Raw genomic sequence first — 21,323 nt, forward strand, 5'->3', positions numbered from 1 at the left:
GAGAAAGTCATTGCTGGCATTTATCCACAGTGATTTAAAAGAAATTACAGAGATGTACTTGTATAGCAAGTGACTTGATCTGAGATCGTGTGCTGAAACAAAATCAATTGCCGCATGGAAGATATTTGTAAGCTATTCAAGATCACACAAAAACCATTAGTAAAACATTAAAATTTCATTTGTGTCAAAATATGTATGTCACTTTGAAACTGTGACCTGTTTACTGACAAAACTTCACAAAAGTGATGCAGTACAAAGTTTTGTCAGTGAACAGGTCACGATTTCAAAGCGATGTGGGGGTAAAAATCTAGATTACGATTTATTTTGTTGTTTTTCTTCCATCACTGGACTACATGTGTGTTACTTCAGCATCATCATTCCATAAAATGTGTTTAATGGGAGAAAAACATTGAAAAAACATCAATACATGTGAGAGTGAAAAGAGAGGGTGGTTTGGGTTGTGCTAGAAACAACAGTGAAATCTCCCTTGAATTGTTCACCTTTTCCTCTGAAAATATTTCCAGTTTGTTTTGTTTTGTGTTTTTTTGTTTTTTACCGAAAAGGCTCCTCCCATGGTTTTTAAGTTAAAAAGGAAAATGGCCAAAATTGGTCCGGATAGTTATTATTGTAAGGCTTATGTCATTCCAAACAGCCATAACTTAAGTTTTTTTACAAAAAATATACAGGTATTTTAAAAAGTTTTCATTCAATAAATAATGTTTTTACATTACGTATACATTAATAGAATAAACTGTTGGTTTTCCAAATAGTGAATTAAAACTTGAAATGTAAACATTAAAAGAGAAAGTGAGACTTTGCAAATGAAAATGGAAAACTCTGCAGTGAATGCAGTGAATATTTAAATTTGTGAAGAACTGGACGCAGTAAATGCAAATGAATATTTAAATATGTGAGAAATTGGAGTTAAAAAAATTCAATGAACTTGAGAAATTGAAATTATAGGAAATTTCTTAGAACATGAATTTATAAAGATATTTCCAGACTGTCAACCCTTTATTAATTGCTTTCTTTTAGTACCTTTAGTAATTGTTACATACCTAATTAATAAGCAGCTTTCTACATTATAGTATAGATAGATAGATATGTCATTTAGCGGTGTCATTGATTATTTTTTCTTCACCTCAATGATGCTGGTGACATATATTAAAAGTCCCTTATAGAACTATATTCATAAAAAAGTATAGAACTATATTATCACCCTCAAGTTTGAGAAACAAACACTCATAACTTTTTTCTCTTAAAACTTCATTGCATGAGATTGATACCATGACATTCCTCAAATTGAGCTCTATCATTTAAGCTTAATTAAAATATAGTTTGTTTATAAAATAAAAAAGTTAATTATACTTAAATCCAATTTTTTTGTCTTACTTATATTTAACTATGGTGGTAGTTGAATGATATATATGTGTGTGTGTATGTAAATGTATGTCTATAGGTTTGTATAGTTATGTATGTATATTTATATGTGTTTATATGTTTGTACTTTGATGTCAATGATGGATACGTAATTATTTGTGTGTTCTCATTTAAATGTGTGTGTATGTGCTTTGCAAGTAATTTTGTATGACATTTAAATGATTCTGTGAATCCAGTTAAAATATTAACATGTAAACTATACATTGTTTTCCTAGGCCCCAGTCATCCAATGAAACCACATAGAATAGCCTTGACACATTGTTTAGTTCTTCATTATGGACTTTATAAAAAAATGAAGGTATGTTTCAAAAAGTAAACTGATTTTTAAAATAAAAATTATGATGTTTTTTTTTTTGAAATAAAATTATGAATTTTCTTCAATATATTTCTCTGCGGTGTATTTTGTTTGCCATTTAGGTAAATTTTCCTTATATTATTAATGTAGTTGTTTTACTTCAACTCTTAGGGCTATGACATGATTATTCCTTGTCACGTATTGTACACCTGCAGTGCATTGATGACACTGTAATGAAAGTCTTTCTGATTAAGCTGGAGTCCTCCAGTTGCCTTTCCATTCCTGTCCAAGACTTGTCAATTTTAGTATTTTTGCAAAACATATTAAATTTGGTTTGCTTCCCTTTTTTTTTAAGTTTTATAATTACTTCCCTACTCATGTTTGTTTATTTTATTTCTTCTTTAATGTATTTGACCGTATTTATTTCCAATATATTTAACAACTTTTCAACAATTTTTCTCCTATTTATTCATTGGTTTATTTCCTTTAATGTTTTGATGAAAAATTGGCATCATCAACCATTGGCGCTTCATCTCATCTCCTCAGTATTCCATCTTTCTTTTTCTTTCTCTTTCTTGTCAGTTGTCTCTTTCTCTTACTATTAACTGCCTCTCTCTTTTTACAATGGTTAGATCTGAGAAACTGTTTCTATCTTTGGTGTTTTGTTTATATATGTCATGTTTTTGAAAGTAGCTTTATATTTCTCTCTTTCACTTGTTAGCTATTTCACTTGCAGTAATTGCTTCACTCTATGTGTACTTACCTATCTGTGCTGAGATCAACTTTACCTCTGGTAAAATTAATCTCTGTAGGGTTTGAACTCAGAGCACATGGAACAACTAGCGCAACTTGTATCCATGAGCATACAAATAACACAACTTGTATCCATGAGCATGCTCAACAGATTTTAAAGATATATTGTTATATGCATGGTAAAAATCTTTTTAAAGTAATCCATCTAAAGAACTGTGTAATGTTGTTTTTATATTTCACATGCAGGTCTATCGTCCTTATCGAGCATCAGCCCATGATATGTGTCGGTTTCATTCTGAAGAATACATCAATTTTTTACAGAGTGTTACTCCACAGACAGTACAAAATTATACTAAAAGTCTCAGTGCATATAATGTGGGGGATGATTGGTAAGCTTGTTAGCTTTATTTATGAGTGTTGTAATATATTAGAACCTATTGAAATGCCTCAGATATTAAAAACAATATTTCCATTTCTTTTGCAGTCCTGTATTTGATGGGTTATTTGATTTTTGTTCAATGTACACTGGAGCATCATTAGAAGCTGCAGTTAAATTAAACAACAATGTAAGTTTGTACTCTTTGTTATCATGCAAGTTGATTTTTGTTTTATCTTTATTCACTTTTTAATTTGTTAGTAGACTGAAAGAAAGAAAAAGAAGTTGGAGCATAGGCCATTATCTTCTCATACAATATCGGAAGTTAGAGAACTTTTAAGTTACTTAGTCTGGTATAGTTGATATACAAATTAACATATTTGATGAATATTCCCACATTCTGATTTAATATAAGGTATTGGCTTGTGAGAAGTAGATTGACTGGTGCAGTGTGTTATTCAAAAACATTTCAATAGGGACAAGGTAGCTGTGAATTTCTCAGAATGTGGAAACTTTGATAGAAGTGGTAAAGAAAAGACAACAGTCAATTGTTTACTGAGGTACATTGTACATGTGATTAATGTGAAGTAAATACTGTAAATTTCGTACATATTTTATGTGATCAGCAGAGATAAAAATATAAAGACTACACATTCAAGTGAATGAAAACAATAGACTGAAATATGCTGTAAGATTAATCAAAGATAAAACTTTATAAGTCAAGCAATTATATTATTCTATACATAAAACCAGATTGATATGATTCTTGAATTTTCATCCATTATTTGGTTGTTGTATTTGTTTAAATATCAAAATAATGTTCTACTTTTATTATATATATATATACACACACACACATACAGTTGTGGCCAAAAGTTTGGAACATTTAAAACAAATTAATACTGTTATGGTCAAGTACAATTTGATTCAAATATATACAATGTATATATTTGGGCATTTAATATAAAACTTCTAATTTTCAAACTTGTTCCCAACTTTTGGCCACAACTGTATATATAATAAGTCTGTGTGTGTGTATTCTATTAATTGTAACTTGTATTTGCTCAAATTTTGTATTTTAAATTTTGTTTTATAGCACTGTGATATAGCTATAAATTGGTCTGGAGGCTTACACCATGCTAAAAAATTTGAGGTAAAAGCATATTTCCTTTTTGTACAGAAAAATAATAGGATTACCAAAAGTTGATATGAATGTGTTTAGAGAATTTGCCTTGTTATTCTTCTGATTAATTGAATTGGAGAAATGATGTTGACATATTGGAGGCAAAAAGTATAGTGTGTGGAAGTGTGATGCTTCAGTGATGGTAACAAGATCAGTGGACTTATTGATTGGAAATTGTAAGAGCTATAGTAATATGCTGTTAATAGATTAACGAATAATGAAGGAAAGCAATCAATAACTGGGGAAATTAAATGAAGTATTTTACTGAGCTTGACCAGTGGAGAAAACTTTATTCTTCTATTGTTGTTGAAATGCTAAAATTCTCAGACAGCATATAGAAGATTAGAAATGTTTCCAAAGTCTTACATCTATTATTGATATTGGTTAGCACTTTCAGGGAATGGAGTAAGTTGATTACATGGATCCCAGTGTTCAACCAGTACTTATTTTATTGATCATGAAAGAACGAAAGCTAAGTTGACTTTGGCAGAATTTGAATTAAGAACATAGAGATGGACAAAATGCCGCTAAGCATTTTGTTCGGCCTGCTAGCAAGTCTGCCAGCTCACTGCCTTCACATCTCTTATTGATATTAAAATTTCAAAATGAAATATCAATTTTCTTCATTGATTAATTGAATAAATAAATTATTTTTCAAAATTTTAAATTTAACTTAGCTAAAATCATATTCATATTTCTTTGTTACATTTGGAATTATAATTCTGTATATTTTCTTTTAGGCTTCAGGTTTTTGCTATGTAAATGATATAGTGATCTCTATTCTGGAATTGCTAAAGTAAGTGTGGTCTTAATTTAATTTTACTTTATTTTCTGCCATTTAGTAATTTGTTTCATTAGAAAGTTTATATTGATTCTTGGTATTGCTGATCTGTTTTTCTTAAATTAATATGCTATTAAAATGATTCTAGTTGGGGTTCAATTATCAGATTAAGTTGCTAGGCAATTGACAGAGCTGTTCACATTCATGCTACTCACATTTCAATGATTTGTAGTGAGAAACACAACTGGTTGTAACAGAAATGTTCTTAGTAATATGTAAAGATATTTATATTCAAAATGTGATGGGAAAATGGGTATAAAATGAAATAAACATTCAGTGAAGAAATTATAGATGGTGATATTTTAATAACTTCAAGATGTAGATAGGAAGTCAGTGTTTTAGTGACTGCCTATGCTGAGCGATCCATTGTCAAGTTTAGAATAATGGACCAGCCTTTCTTACTATATGTAATACTGTCTATATTTGATTTACAATAATCTACATCATATGTGTGATGGTGTATATACCTTTTTCTTAAAACATATCTGATCCCAGACATAGCTTGTTTAACTCTTTTACAGTGTCTTAGAAAGTACAATAAAGTAACTTCCCATTGCTATCTGCTGTTAGACATGAAAGTTTTTACTAGAGAAGGAGAAATAGGAATTGTTTCATTCACACCTTTTCCAATATAAGTGAAATAACTAAAGTCTACAATTGACTTGCTTGGAACTCAGTTTCTGTATTTTAATTCTTGCACTTGCTTGTTAATTAACTCTATTGAGTGACCTGGTGGCTAAGTTCAAAGAATACTAGATAAACAATTAAGTGATTGGAGTACAAATTTTGTCATTGGAACTGCATTGTTGCTGCACTTTACTCAGTGCACTTACCCGTAAATAAGTACTGCAGGGTATGAATAACTTGCTGCTGGGGAATCTGTTTGATTGAAGTAAATTTATGAAATATAATATATATATATATATATATATATATATATATATATATATATATATATATATATATATATATATATATATATATATATATATACATATATATATATATATATATATATATATATATATATATACTATTAAAGAACTGTCATTCTTTTTCTTTGATAGGTATCATCCAAGAGTGTTATATATTGATATTGATATTCACCATGGAGATGGAGTTCAAGAAGCTTTTTATCTTACAGATCGTGTGATGACTGTATCATTTCACAGATATGGAAATTATTTTTTCCCTGGAACTGGTAAATTTCAAGATATCTTAATTATTTGAAACTATAGAAAACTGTTTCAATAAAACCTATTTAGGAGTCTGTGCAAGTATTTAAAGTATTAAGCTCTAACTAAATGATAGAATGTTTTGTACAAGAAACACTAAGTACACCTAGACTCCATTGATTGAGTCACAGCTGCTGAAGATGATAGACTGGAGGGTTGATAGTTTCTGTCCTACTACAAGCATTATTTTCTGTCTGACAAAACTATTTTAACTCCCACTCTTTCAATTCACTTAGATATAATAATATTTATCATGCTTAGTACAGTTTACTATGGGATGTATTGTATTAAGAAATGTTTCCATTCCAATGCCAAATTCAACATGGTCTGTACTTCTGGTTTATATTTGAGAGCTTACATTACTGGTTTGTTTAATCAACTCTAAATCTAAAAGAAATTCAATATAAATCAATTTGAGTTATAGTGAACTAAAGTGTAACAAATTGGTTTTCTGTTTTCGAGTCAAATATTTATTTATTTCTTATGTGCAATTGTAGAAAAAGGAATTGAATTCTCCAAATGTTGCCAACCATGAAAGTATATAACGTTAAAAATAATATTTTGTAAATATTATAATTTCACTTGTCATCACCGTGTTTACATTTATATTTAATATAAGTCAGAAGGGTTATCACAGTTCACACCAGTTTATTCAGAGTTACTGCCCTTGATGACGAGTCATGGGGACGTGGGGGGGGGGGGGCTATGTCTTGCTTACACACTCCATCTTAACTGTAAATATCTGATATTTTAAATGAATTCTTTCTGAATAGCTGGAACATTTTTAACAAAACTGTAGGAAGGAGAAAAAAAGCATAGCTAGGTTCTCCTATAACGTCAATCCTTTCCACATGGGATATATCCAAGAGAGCACGCCTTGCTAAACCTCTGACCAAAACCTAGTGGCAATATTTCTTGAACTCATGTGGCCACCATGTCCATCCCAAATGACAGCTCCAAAACAAGAGGCCTACGCTAGTCATCCTTCTGCTCACATGACCTCCCTTGCTCGTGTCCTTCTGGCAAGGCTCTTCTGCCATTTGTGCAATGTCATTGACACTACACTTCCAGCAAGGCCCCCCCTCCCAACCCCACATGCCCTCCCTGATCTCAAAGATCACTCTGTCACTTCACTCCATGTCAAAATCCACTATTCACCTGGGCAGATGTCTCCTTTGCTGTGACCACCTTAGAGATGGAGCACTGCTCGCATCTTCTCTTCCTCTTTTGTTATCTGACAACTTGATGATCCTGTGAACACCCAAGACCTGATGTGGCATTCCATCCATGGACCAGTTGTTTCAAAAATTCACAGCCATTGCTATTCCTTTTCTCCATTGAGATGTGTAGTGTGCATTTGGAGGATTGACCCAGACTTTGTCCTCTACCTGCTCGAAGGTAGGCTCTCTCTCTTCCTCAAGTCACTGTGATACCATATAAGGATGTTATTCATATCTGAATATTTCTCCGTGTGGCACCAATTCCTCAGCCTGTCCTGATCAAGATGACACATTATACCAAAGTACTGTCTCAGTTGATGAGATGTGTCCCCTCTCCGCCGTAGCCTTGATCTCAGGATGGTGTCTCTCCATGATCCCATTTCCACTCATCTTATACACCATTCTGAAGAAGCAGTTCACATTCCACTTATCAAGCATTTCCTTCAGCACTGAGTGAAATGCATACCATTGTCCATCAGCAATTCACCCATAGGGCTCCAGGAATACCTCATTCAGGATTCATGCAACTTCATCTGCAGTCCCTGTCTTGAATTCCCTCCATATTGCCATCTACCCCAGTCTGCAGTCAACCTTCAAGAGATACGTCCCCTGCTGGTAGTGCATCACATCCACTACTGATTGTTTCCAGTTGTGTTCCACTGGGGTGTTTCTTGCTTCATGCACATCCAGAGTGGGGTTGATGGATTGACACCTGTCACAACTCCTGACCATTTTCTGAAAACTCTGTCAAGTAACACCAGAGTCAACTTTCCTAGCTAGGTACAGGGTCCTATCCACTCCCATATGATGCATAGCATGCAGTCCCCTCAGCTTTGTGTCGCTCAGCTGACACACTGCAGCTATTCCCTACTCCAAATCCTTGGGTACTTCCAACCAAGTTTTCTTCACCCTGGTTAGGCTGTCCACCTTATTCCTTTCTGAAAGCACAATGACTGCACTCAACTTCAGACTGAATTCAGCAGGTAGCTCTCTCAAATTCCTACGGAGCACTTTATTTACATTTCTGCTGCCCCTTTCATTCATACTCTTCTCTCATTGGTGATCACTGATCTCGCCCATCCAAGCACAGTGGCTGAATTGGTTTGAATCTTGATAGTACACAACCTTTATTTCAGGACCTGATTCACTCCTTTCAGTACTGCATCCTATTCAGCCACATTGATGTGGTTGCAATCACCTGTTTTACTGATCCAGGTTGTGTCCTCCACCTCCACTCTCCTATCTTCAGAATGATCCCTTGATCTTCCGAATGTAGGTTATAACATCTCCCTCACCACAGTAGGGTCTGATGGCATCACTACTGATGCTTATTTTTGTTGACCATCCAGAAAAGGGGAAAAATAAAAATGCTTGAAGGCTGAAGTAGCTTGCGGTATAGGGAAAAAATGTAGTTCACCTACCTTACGAGTCTTCTTGTTACATTGATTATTTCAAGATGGGATATATCTGTGAGAGCCTTACCTGTCTAACCTCTGACCAGAACTTAGTGGCAAATTTCCTGAATTCTTATGGCTACAATGTCCATCACGAATGACAACCCCAGTGCAAAAGAGGTCCCTTCTGGCAAAGCCCTATGCTTCCAGCATACACCCACTCAGCTCCACAAGAACTTTAGTAAAAATCAAAAATTATCTGTCTTTAAAATTAGTAACAAACTATAGCCTAAGTTGAGATACTGAAACCTGGTTACTCTTTATTTGAGTTAAAATTATTTTACTTGCATTCAGTGCAGTTATAATAGTTTCTGTTTTTTGATATTTTCAGGTGACATGTATGAATCAGGAGCAGAGAGTGGCAGGTACTATTCAGTTAATGTCCCATTAAAAGAAGGAATTGATGATCAAAGTAAGTCTGTAAACTGAACATCACTGTCTTTCTTGTGTCTCACTAAATACTTATTAATTTCTGTTTGAGTTAATGATTCTATTTTAAACAAGATATTTAATGTTATGGAACCATTATGTGTTTGTAATGTTATGTACATGATTCCCTTGTCTGTAACCTAATTATTAATTTTACAGAGTTTCCATGATGAATCCATATCTTAATTGTTGAAGATTTACTAATAATCAAAAAGTAAATGTTTACTTCTTGTAATATCTTAAAAGATCTAGGCTTAGTCTATATATTATCAACTTTCTGCAAATTTATAACTATTTAAAACAATCTTGAATATATGTATCTTTCTTTATATTTAAAACAATTATTTAAAACAATTTTAATAGTAGTGTACCATGTTTTAGAAGTTCCACTGGGATGTTGTCTGAGCCAGAGGACTTCCGCTGCTTCATGTGGTTGAGGGCAATCTGGTACTCTTCTTAGGATGGTGGTGTGTTCATCCAGTGTCAAGTTAGATGCATGGGTATGTTCTTCAAGAAGTCTTCCGCTGCATTGGAGTCTTGGTTCAGAAGACTTGAGAAGTGCTCTGTCCAGTGTTGAAGGATGTCTTGTGGGTCAGTCAGGATGGTGTTGGTGTCTCCTGATTGAAGAGACCCTGTTGATGATATCATGGGCCCAAAAAGTTCTTTTGTTCCTGCGTAGAAGCATCTGAAGTCATGAGCATCAGCATACCCCCTAGAGTTCAGCGGCTTTTTGTTGCCACTAGTTGTTCTGTATCTCTCTGAATTTTGTTTGGCATTGTCTTTTGAGGTCTTGATATCTCACCTTCTTGTGCTACACTCTTGGATTTTGCTCATGAGAGAGACGGGTTTGCCATTATGCATTGATCAGCTGGCTGATTTCTTGATCATTGTTATCAAACCAGTCCTGATGTCTCCTTTTACTGTACCTGAGGGTGTTTTCAGCCACTTCAGTGATGGCTTTTCAAAGTGTGCTCCATTCCTTATCCATATCCTGGTTGTCAGATGGGATGAATTGAAGGTGTTTGAGAATGGAAGATGCATAAAGGGAGCTGATCTCTGGGTTGTTAAGCTTTGATATGTCAAATTTTCTTCTGACTGGTTTTGTTTTTCCAGTCTGGTTTGTTGTTATCCATTATTTGAAGGCGGGTGATGACTAGACGATGGTCTATCCAGCAATTGTTAACGCTGTTAGCTGTTTGCATGATGAGGACGTTCCTTTTGTCTCATTGTCAGATGAAGGAGTAGTCCAGGAGGTGCCAGTGTTTTGACCTGGGGTGCTTGCAGGTGGTCTTGAAGTGATTTGGGAGTCAAAATTGGGTGTTGGTGATGTAGGGAGAGTGTTTAGCGCATAGGCCAAGGAGCAAGAGTCCATCTTCATTGCAGTTTCCGACTCTTTCTTTGTTAATAACATTCTGCTGTAGTCTGTTGTTGCTCCCCACTCTTGCATTGAAATCCCTAAGGAGGAAGAGCTTGTCATTTGGTGATACATTGAGGATCAAGTCACTCAGCTGTTGGTAGAAGGTGTTTTTCACATTGTCATTGACATCCAGTGAAAGTACGTGAGCAGAGATCACTGTCATAAAAGTGGTAGCAGAGATTGGTATTCGGAGAGTCATAAGCCATTCATTGATGGCAAAAGGTTTCTGATGGTGTTCCTTCACGAGCTTGGATTTTATAGCAAAAGCAGTTCCATGAATTTTTCTCTCTCCTTCTTTCTCTTTCCAGAAGAACCTGGAACCTATCTCTTCAGTCTTTCTATTAAACACCAGTCTGTTCACATTAATTCTCCAAATGTAGAAGAACTACCATGTTTCTAAAAACCTCAAAAATGCTGTTATCATCACCATCTTCAAAAAAGGAGGTAGAAAGATCTGTGGGAACTATCATGGCATCTCACTGCTCTCCACCACAGGGAAAATCTTTGCAAGGCTCCTTCTGGATCATCTCCAAGTCATCGCGGATTAAGTCGTACCTGGATCACGATGTGGATTTCAATTATCCACCGGGACAACTGACCTTGACAAATACAAGAAAAGAGTAGAGAACAACAAAAACCTCTCTGTTTTGTTTTCTATGACCTCAAAAAGGCCTTTGATACCATCCCAGGGCCTGCAATGTGGAAAGTCATCCAACGTTTTGACTGCCCCCATTAGTTCGTTTCCCTAGTACAGGGATTATATGATGGAACCATCTTCCATCAAAACCAACTGTCTGAAGACTTCCCCATCACTGCAAGATTAAAACAAGGATGTTTTTCTCCCTGCACCCTTGCAGCAATGTTTCAGGAACTGCCTTCGGACAATCCAGGAGTCAAGATTAGGTACCAATATAATGGCAGATGTTTCAACCAGATTGAAGTCATGAAGACTGACCGGGAAGCAAAAGATTACTCCAGTGAACAGCTTTAACAATTGGTGAATAACTTCACCAATGCTTACACTCGGTTTGGCCTAAAAGTCAACATCAAAAAGACAAAAATCCTGGCACAACTCATGCTAAGTCGGGAAACTCCAGACCTCAACATTACCATTTTGGAGACACCACTGGAGGAAGTCAACTGCTTTTCATACTTAGGAAGTTTGCTTTCAAACAAGTGCAGATCGGAAAAGGATGTGGGCAACTGATTAAGAGCGGCTCACACCGTGTTTGGTGAACTTGCATCTGAACCACCAAACAAAATTGAGTGTCTACCAAGCAGTCATGATCTCCATTCTCCTCTACAATTGTGAAACTTGGACTCTTTACCAAAGTGATGTAAAAAAACTAGAGCGATTTCACCAACAGAATCTCTGCTCTATTATGAATATGAAATGGAATGACTCTGACTGATGTTTCAATTCTGGAGAGAATGAAAAGCAGTAGTGTTGAGGCCACCATCCTGAAATATTGTCTGAGATGGACGGGCCACATAGCAAGAATGAAAGAGACCAGGCTGCCTTCTCAAATTTTATATGGTGAACTTACCACCGGAAAAAGACTCCATGGCTGTCCCTTCCATTGGTTCAAGGACCAGCTGAAGCAAAGCCTACAACTGACTGGAATTGATTCCAAAGCCTGGGACATTGAAGTTCATGATAGGCCCAGCTGATATCATTCCATCTCCATTGTGACAGAACATTTTGAAGCTGAACGACAGAGAAAAGAAGAGAAACGACAAGAAAGAAAATGGAGGATGCAACAATCAAAGCCTCCTCCATGGATTCCTTGTGAACTTTGCAATAGACGTTTCCATGCAAGAATCAGCATCTTTAGTCATCAGAGGCATAAACACGGACAAAGGGGAAGAAGCCAAATAAATTATTGGGCACACGATAAAACACAGACAACAACATCATCTTAAAAGATCTTGACTTGCTCTATATATTATCAACTTCCTGCAAATTTATGATAATTTAAAACAATTTTGAATATATGTATCTTTCTTTATATTTACATTGTATTTGTTTTATGGTTTCCTGATAATATTTAAAATTTTTGAAAATACAGTTTAAAATCTTATGTTAGAAATATATCTAATAAACTGTATAATAAACTGTTGTATGAAGCAAACCTCACCTTTTTACTTATAAAGACTTACAGTTTTGTAAGAAAGTAGTTTAGTACATTTAATATTTCTTATGAATTTCTGAGTTTTATTGTACAGTTTAATATGCCCAATCAGGAATTATTTTGCACAAATGAAGGATTAAGAAGAAAGTACTATTTTTATGACAAGATTAATTAAGATTGGTAGAGCCTATTTCCTTCTAATGGAAATGTATATATATGTGAAATATAACTAACAAAACACGTAAAGTGAGAAAATTTGGTAATAAATTACCTTGCTAAGAGTTTACAACCTTGTCTTTTACTAGCTTAGTAATAATAAAATAGAATGGAATTATTTAATGGTTACATATATATCAGGGTCATCTACAGACTCTCTACAGGATGCTAGAAATATATTATACTGTTGTAGAAATAGAGATATTTAAACTTTTACAAACTGATTATAACAGTGATACTTCTTGATCAGTTACAGTATATAAGGAAAAGTTAAATGGAAGGATAGGAGTCTGAGATGAAGAAGTTATTGAAATGATAATGTTAGAATTAGCAGAAGATGGATTCTTCACTTGAGTTATTATAAGTTGGAAGCTCTTGCAAGGTTGAAACTTTGCTAATAATAGAAACAAAGTACTATATATGGGTTGACCAAAACTATAGCCGCCTCTCTTATTACAGAAATTTAGAATTCTCTATTTCATTCTTTCTTCTAGCATATATGCAGGTCTTTAAGCCTGTAATACAAGCTGTCATGGAGAGCTATCGACCAACATGTGTTGTTTTACAAGTAAGATATAACATTAATTTATATATAATTAATTTCATTGTGAATATTTTACATTTGAGAATGTAAGAAAGAAAATTATCAGAATTGTTTTTAATGTTGGTTATTATTTTAGAAAAAAAAAATTTCAATTTCTCTCACTTGATTAAGTATCATCATCATCATCATCATCGTCATCATCATTGTTTAATGTCATCCACTTTCCATACTGGCATGGGTTGGACGGTTTGACTTGGAGCTGTTCAGACTCCAACTATATGTTGTGGCATGGTTTCTACAGTTGGATGCCCTTCTTAATGCCAACTACATAACAGAGTGTGCTGGGTGCTTTTTACATGCCATTGGCATGGGTGCATTTACACAGCACTGGTATGGGTGCTTTTTAAGTGACACCAGCACCTGAAAGGAAAAGCTTGTACATGTGGGAGACAGCGATTTTTACTTTGCTTGATGTATCTTATCAAGTATAGCAAATTGCCACATCTCCTGATCCCTTGCCATTTCCTCAGTGAGAAAAATATTAAACTAGCATGGAAGAAAAAATATTTAAACTGATTATTATCATCATGCTCATTGCATACAGCATATATTTTATTAATTTTTATACTAGGAAATTTCGAATGGTTCAACAAATAAACCTTTTGAAAATTATTTTTGTGTTTTAATTAATTTTTCTTTATAGTAGATTTTCTCATAGTTATTCTACACACACATACACACACACACACACACACACACACACACACACACACACACACACATATGGGTTCAGGCATGGCTGTGGTGTGGTTAAGAATTTCACATTAATTTTTTGGTTCTGGCTTCACTTCCACTGCACACTGGTTTAGCTACATGTTTTAACCTCAGGTTGATCTATGCTATGGGAGTCAAATTGAGTTGACTGAAGACTATCAGATGAATTGTATCTATTCTTGAATTCTGGACTTAATTCATTTCCTAGTTTAAACTAGGTCTAGGATGCAGAGGACTTGAGGAAACTGGAAAGAAATGAATTGAGTATGCTCTGTTGGATGTGCAATGTAAGTGTGCATGAATGACATAGAACAAATGTGCTGAGATAAAATCTAGGCATAGAAGGAATCAGATATAGAGCACAAAAAAAAAAAAAGACTGCACTTGTATGATCATGCAATGTGAATAATGAGGATAACTGTATAAAGAAATGCTAATCACTTAATGTGGGCGGACTTTACAGAAGAAGGAGGCCCAGAAAGATATGGGACAAAGTGGTGGAGGCTGATCTTAGGCTCGAACCCTATAAAAGAGGTGACAAGAGACTAGAATGACTGGTGAGATGTTGCACAGATTTTCTCAAGTATATAGATGCATAACTGGGCCCTTCATCCAATTTCTTCCCCAAGACACTTCCACCACCCTTCATCTTTCTAATTACAGCTGTTTTTTTATCACTAATTTATCTTACTACCAGGAACCATTTCACTTGATATTCATATTTCTTACAAATACTGTCCTCTCTGCACACATTTTACATTGTCCATCCTTTCACCTTCAGGCCAGCAAATTATCTCTCCTCTACCATTGTAAATCTCTTACTGTCCTTATTCACTATGCTTGCCTTTTTCTCTTTCTCACTCAATCTTCCCTGTCTACTGTATCACCAGTACTATTTTGCTGCTCTTCACCCCCATGTGTCTCTGGTCAATCCCCATCCCTAATCCACCATTCACTACATTCTCTCCTTAACATTTGTTCTTCATTCACTGCATCCATCCCTCAATACTTGTTTTTCATTCATTATATACACCTCTCGGCCATCCCTCATCTCTCTCTCTCTCACCTATACACACTTGCAACATCTGCTCGTCTACACTCCAAATCCTTCTGTCACCCCTCTTATTCACATTGTACCTCAAGGGTCCACCCAGATACCTCATCATCAGTACTTTTATCTTTTTCCAGCTCCATACCAGTTATCCTCTCTTCTAAATTGTGAGTAGCCATGTGGTCCCTCTAAAGCAAGAAACCCATTCTGTCCTGGTCCCTTCTCTCAGATCTTAAACCCTGTATCACCTAACATGAAACTACATCTCTCAGGCTTCACAAACATGCATCCCAAATATGAAGTATCTCCAGTCAATTAAAACAAGCTGGCCGTTGACAATGTTATCTCTATTACTATCAAATATGTACTACAGAACTAGCATCTATCCTCATCAAATTCATCAGGTACACTCTCTCTCTCTCTCTTCAAAGAGATATCCACATCTTTGAAAACACACTACAGTGCCTCATTCTCATCAAAGACACTGCTTCTTCTGATTACTATTCTGTTGCACTCATGTTAAATATAACAAAGGTAATGGAAACAGACCTTAACGAAAACTGTTGCTACATTTTGAGTCTCTATCCTTTCTTAAAGACCATAAATAAAATACTTACTATATCACTCACCACCACAGTTGTCACATTGTCTCTTGGATCTTTGGCTTCCTGTCAGATTTCATCATTGTGGTGTGTACCAATGTGCACGTGTGTGTGCATGCACATGCATGTGCCTGTCTTTCTATCTATCTCTGTCTGTATACACATATAGAAGACATACACAGATATGTTTATATATATATATATATATATATATATATATATATGTATGTGGTAAATGAAAGACAGAAGATGGAATATACGAGAATTTTAATTATTAATCATGACAATTGTTTTGACACATCTAGTGTCAGTCCCTCACAGGTGGGACACTTGACAACCGGTTCAGGAGCATCTGGTGGTGCAGATGTGTCTCATTGGTTGATAAATAGATACAGTTTATTAAAATAAAAGTTCCGCAATGTATCTTCTCATTTCGTATGAAGAAAAGCAGCAAAATGAAGAAAATACCTTCATTTATATAGAAGATCAAAAATAAAATCACAGATGCAAAAAAGAAATGAACATGCAATACATTGAGAAAAGTCTTAAAAATAACTGTTAACAAATATGGATGTATAAACACCCTTGTGCAAGCTGCATGGTGCATGTACACTTGCTAATACAAGCATCCGCGAAAATGTAAGCATACGCACATGTGTGGTTTGATGCACTCACGACCACAAAGCGAGTTAAATAGCAACTTGGTATTTATGAGAATGGGTATGTTAAAGCTGAACTTAATTCATCCATACCTTAAAGTAAATTATGTTAACAGTTACTCAAATTCATTCCCACTGCATTGTGCGAAAGTAAATCTATATGCATGTAGGCATCTTGAGAGTTTTTCAGAAATTCTATTAATGATCTTCTCATTGGTTCACAGAATAGACAGGGATTCCTTGGAGCAGAATTCGCATCTCCTGGAAATGATATTGTATGGTTTTGCATGCCTTACTGTGGTACTTAATTTTATCTTTCTTCAGTCACCATACAAAATCAGCCAAAGATGTTATATGTCCCTTATTGATTCTCTTGAAGCTGGCGACATGGTTGTGATAACAATTCTTAAATGAATCAGCCATCTGCTTTATGTAAACATTGTGTGCATGGTACATTTACATTCAAGATTTGTACTCATACAAAGGTTAATCAATGGGCATTTTAATTTTTCTCTGCATGAGCATTTATCATATTTATATATGGCAGTTCTAACTTCATTTTCGGAAGTTGTTTCCATGTTAGTTATATCATAAGCATTTCTACTATTACAATTTGACCATGATTGGTGCTTTTATATATATACTGAAGGACGATCTCCGGATGCTGAACCTCTCAGACAAGATATCAAAGGACCGAGATACCTGGTGCCTTGCTGTACTCAAGAAGACCCGTCCTCCACAGCAGAAGTGTTATGGTCACTCACCCTGGTAAAGAGGATTGGCCTGCAAGAGTCATGTGTTGGTGCCATGTTAAAAGCACTCGTACAAGTGAGACATACTGGTACATGTGTGGTGTCATGTTAAAAGCATCCAACCATAGAAACCAAACTAAATCAGACTAGAACTTGGTGCAGCTCTAGTCAAATCATCCAACTCGTACTAGCATGGAAAATGGACATTGAAGGATGGTGATGATGATAATGATCTCATACATATCATCATCATTTAATGTCCATGTTCCATGCTGGCATGGGTTGATGGTTTGACAAGGATCTGATGGGTCTGAGGACTACATCATGTTCCAATGTCTACTTTGGCTTGGTTTCTATTGATAGATGCCCTTCTTAACATGAACTTTTTTGTGCCACCTGCACTATTGAAGTCATCATATTGCTTACAAATCTACAAAACCAAGGAGGCGGGGATGTTGTATCTTGATGTTAGATGGGAATTAAAATACAAGAGAAGAGGTTGGAGTAGAGCAGGTTCTCTCTCCTAAATGGGTACTTACATTTAGGAGAGAGTAAGAGAACAGGTGGTATCTTGAAAGAGATAATTAGTGGTTGTGAGTTGTCCAGGTGGTACCTCAAGGTATAAAATGAGTAGTAGTGAGTAGGGGTTGCAAGAGTGTATGGGAGAAGAGAGGGGAAATAGGAGGGAGGCAGGCAACATCTGTAAAGATTGGGAAGGGTTGAGGGAAATATATCTATATATTTGTGTCTATCTATCTGTCTGTCTGTCTGTGTGTGTGTATATATATATATGGTGTACATATATATATTGGTGTCTGTTAGCAAGTGCACTACTCTTTTTGTAGATTTTATTATATATATATGTATCTGTGAGTGTGTATGTATGTATATGTATATATATATATATATATATATATATATATATAGATATAGATATATATTTGATTAATGAGAGAGACAGATGATGGAAGATACAAGAAAATTTATTGATCACTATAATTGTTCTGACCCACCTAACATCAATCCCTCACGGGTGGGATACTGAACATCTGGTTTATGTGTATCCATTGGCATAGATGTGTCTCGTCAGGTGATTACAAGACGTATCTAATTATAATAATGTCTGTTCCACAAGATTTCTTCTCAGTATTTGTATACAAAAGCAGCAAATTAAGGGATACAGCTTCATTATTATAGCAGATTATGAGATGTAAAAAGAAGCAAATACACAATACAGTGAAAACAAAGATTAGATATGACTGTTAGTGGCTATGGATGTAGAAACACCCTTGCTTATGTTGTCTGGTACATGTACACTCGCTCGTAGACACTTACATGAAGATAGAAGCATAAGCACACTTAGGCTCACACAGTGAATTAAATAGATATTAATAAATTCAGTACCTAAAAGTGGCTAGTGATATGACTCCATTTGGTGAAGAGTCACAGATTCTGTGATGGTATTCAGTAGGTCTGGCTGATATATTTATAGCATGTGGAAGAGGTAGGGGGAGAGTAGATCTCTGACAATACAGAAAAATGAGTGGTGAAGAGTATTTTCGTCCTACCTCTATCTACTGTAGACAGGTAAAATGAGAGAGAGAGAGAGATTATATGTGGTGGTTAGGTTGTAGGCGTGAAGGGAAGAGAGAGAAGAATGAGAGACATCTGATGGTGGAGAAGAAGTGATAATTTGGTGGTTTGGAGGTGAGAGAGGGTGGTCAATGTGACTGGAGAGAACAATGTTAAGGAAGAAGGATGGATATCAAGTGAAAGGGTTTCAAATAGTGAGAAAGATTAGTGGTACCAAAAAAAAAAAAGGGTTGCAGTTAGAGGGATAATGGGTGGTGGAGTTGTGTTGGGGTGGAAATGAGGTGAAAAATTCCAGTTTTGCCAATATATGAATATTTATATTTACAGGGTTTCCAAAATTTAGTTTTACAGAGTTGAGTGAGTTTTCTTAAGAACTGCATAGCACCAGTCATCTTGGTGCCTTGTCATCTCATCTGTGAGGTTCAAAGTCCTTAGATCAGCCTTCATTCTTTCATCTCATGTCTTCCTGGGTCTCCCTCAGTAGCAAGCTTTATCCATATTAAGTGAACAGCTCTTCTTTATACAGCTGTCTTCATCATCCATATGCATCACCTATCCAAACCAACACAGTCTTCTTTCTTGCACACTACATCTGAATCCTATTATGCCCAGTTTTTCTCTCAGCACATTTGCACACTTGCATTGCTCATCCAACAGAGCATGCTTCCTTTCTTTCCAGTCCTCTCAAGTTCTTTACATTGAAGACCCTTGCCTCACTACCAGCCATCATACAATCTGCTTTTCACTTTGAGAAAAAGCAGCAGTCATAGCTTCCTGAACTTTCTCCAACTCATTCTTAAAACTGGCTGTTATACTTTCAGCCTAATCACTTCTTTTGCTGATTACATCTAGTTAACAAATGTTATCAACTATTTCTAGTGATCTATCTAAGCATTTATTTACAAGATTCTATTTACAGTGTGCTCTTAGCATGATACTCCAGTGTATCGCTCACATACAAAGCTTATTTTTTTTCTCTTAATTAGCCTTTGATTTCATATTTTTGTGTGTCCACAGCTTACATTAGGTACAGCATATGTTGTTTGTACCTATTATCGAGCAAGGCTCTGTCTTCTTTCCTATTTACCAAAACTTTCATCTTTACTAAGTTTATCTTAAGACCTCAATTTTAAGTTTCACTTCCATAACTCAAACATTTCTCTCTAATTTTGCTATAGATTCAGTTATGAGAACTAGATCATCAGCATACATGTATAAATGTTTTAAATTTGTTTTTAAGACAAAACAATGTGAGTTCTAAGAAATAATACAAGTTGATGGTTTGCACTTTTACCTTATAGTTTAATGTTTTGAGGTTAGGAGCCCTTCTTCGGGAAATCTTTGGAGATATGGTGTTGTGAGATGACAACACTTCATTGAAGATTTCCTGAAGAAGAGGTCCTAACCAGAAATATGGAAATACAAGTACAAACTATCATCTTATATTATTTGGCCTAAAAAACACAAGTTAAAAACATCTCTATCAGACAATGCTTCATGCAAACAAGGCTCCTCATATATATATATATATATATATATATATATATATGTGTGTGTGTGTGTGTGTATATCTATATAGATGTGTGTGTGTGTATATATATATATATATATATATATATATATATATATATATATATATATATATATATATATATATATATATATATAAACATTGATCAGAGAACAAACATCAAATTTGAGTCAACAACTTTATACATAACACCACACCTCCAAACATTTGAACATATATAAATATTACCACGCCCTTTCAACATATAAAGAATACACATAAAAAAACACAGAACATAAAAAATATAGATGCAAATAAAAATACAGATATATAGAATGGCCTATCAAGAAGGTATATACAATCGACTAAAACTTCTAAGGCGTGTCATGCGACTAAATAAAATAAAATATCAGTTGACTAAAAAGATTTATTTTTACTCCCCTCAAACAAAAAAAAATATGTCAAAAAAGCTTGGTAGGTTGGAGGGCTGATTCCACCAATTTCTTCAATATTACTATGGGGTCATCAGATTCAGCATAGGTGACTGATTTAGTGGGCCTTTACTTCCTTTCACAGATTAGGGATAGTTTTCCCCTCCTTACTGGAGAGGGGGGGGGGTTATATAGGGATGATATACTTCTAGCTGTACATGGCCAGTCTAAAACTGCATTGAATAGATTGAAGAAATCTCTGAGAGGTTTCTTAAAGGATTTCTTTAATCTTAACATTATTTTTGATGTTAACTCCAGAGTGGTGAATCTCTTGGATGTTACCTTGAATTTGGATACTGGTTTATACTACCCCTTTAGTAAGCCAAACAAATCCATCTCGTATATCAATGTTTCCT

At 35.0% G+C, this 21,323-nt stretch overlaps 1 protein-coding gene across 1 annotated transcript in view; it reads left to right on the plus strand.

The window, feature by feature from the left end:
- LOC106883266 (histone deacetylase 3) overlaps window positions 1-21,323 on the plus strand; it is a 57,135-nt gene that overhangs the window by 3,224 nt on the left and 32,588 nt on the right. The window contains exons 2-9 of the mRNA XM_052974630.2: window positions 1,656-1,738; window positions 2,735-2,877; window positions 2,973-3,054; window positions 3,961-4,017; window positions 4,788-4,843; window positions 5,956-6,089; window positions 9,129-9,209; window positions 13,486-13,559. Of these exons, the coding sequence (XP_052830590.1) occupies window positions 1,656-1,738; window positions 2,735-2,877; window positions 2,973-3,054; window positions 3,961-4,017; window positions 4,788-4,843; window positions 5,956-6,089; window positions 9,129-9,209; window positions 13,486-13,559 (710 nt within the window). The remainder of the gene's footprint in view (window positions 1-1,655; window positions 1,739-2,734; window positions 2,878-2,972; window positions 3,055-3,960; window positions 4,018-4,787; window positions 4,844-5,955; window positions 6,090-9,128; window positions 9,210-13,485; window positions 13,560-21,323) is intronic.

Source organism: Octopus bimaculoides, chromosome 19 (genome assembly GCF_046866305.1).
Source record: "Octopus bimaculoides isolate indiv1 chromosome 19, ASM4686630v1, whole genome shotgun sequence".
In the NCBI taxonomy this organism is placed as follows: Eukaryota; Metazoa; Mollusca; class Cephalopoda; order Octopoda; family Octopodidae; genus Octopus; species Octopus bimaculoides.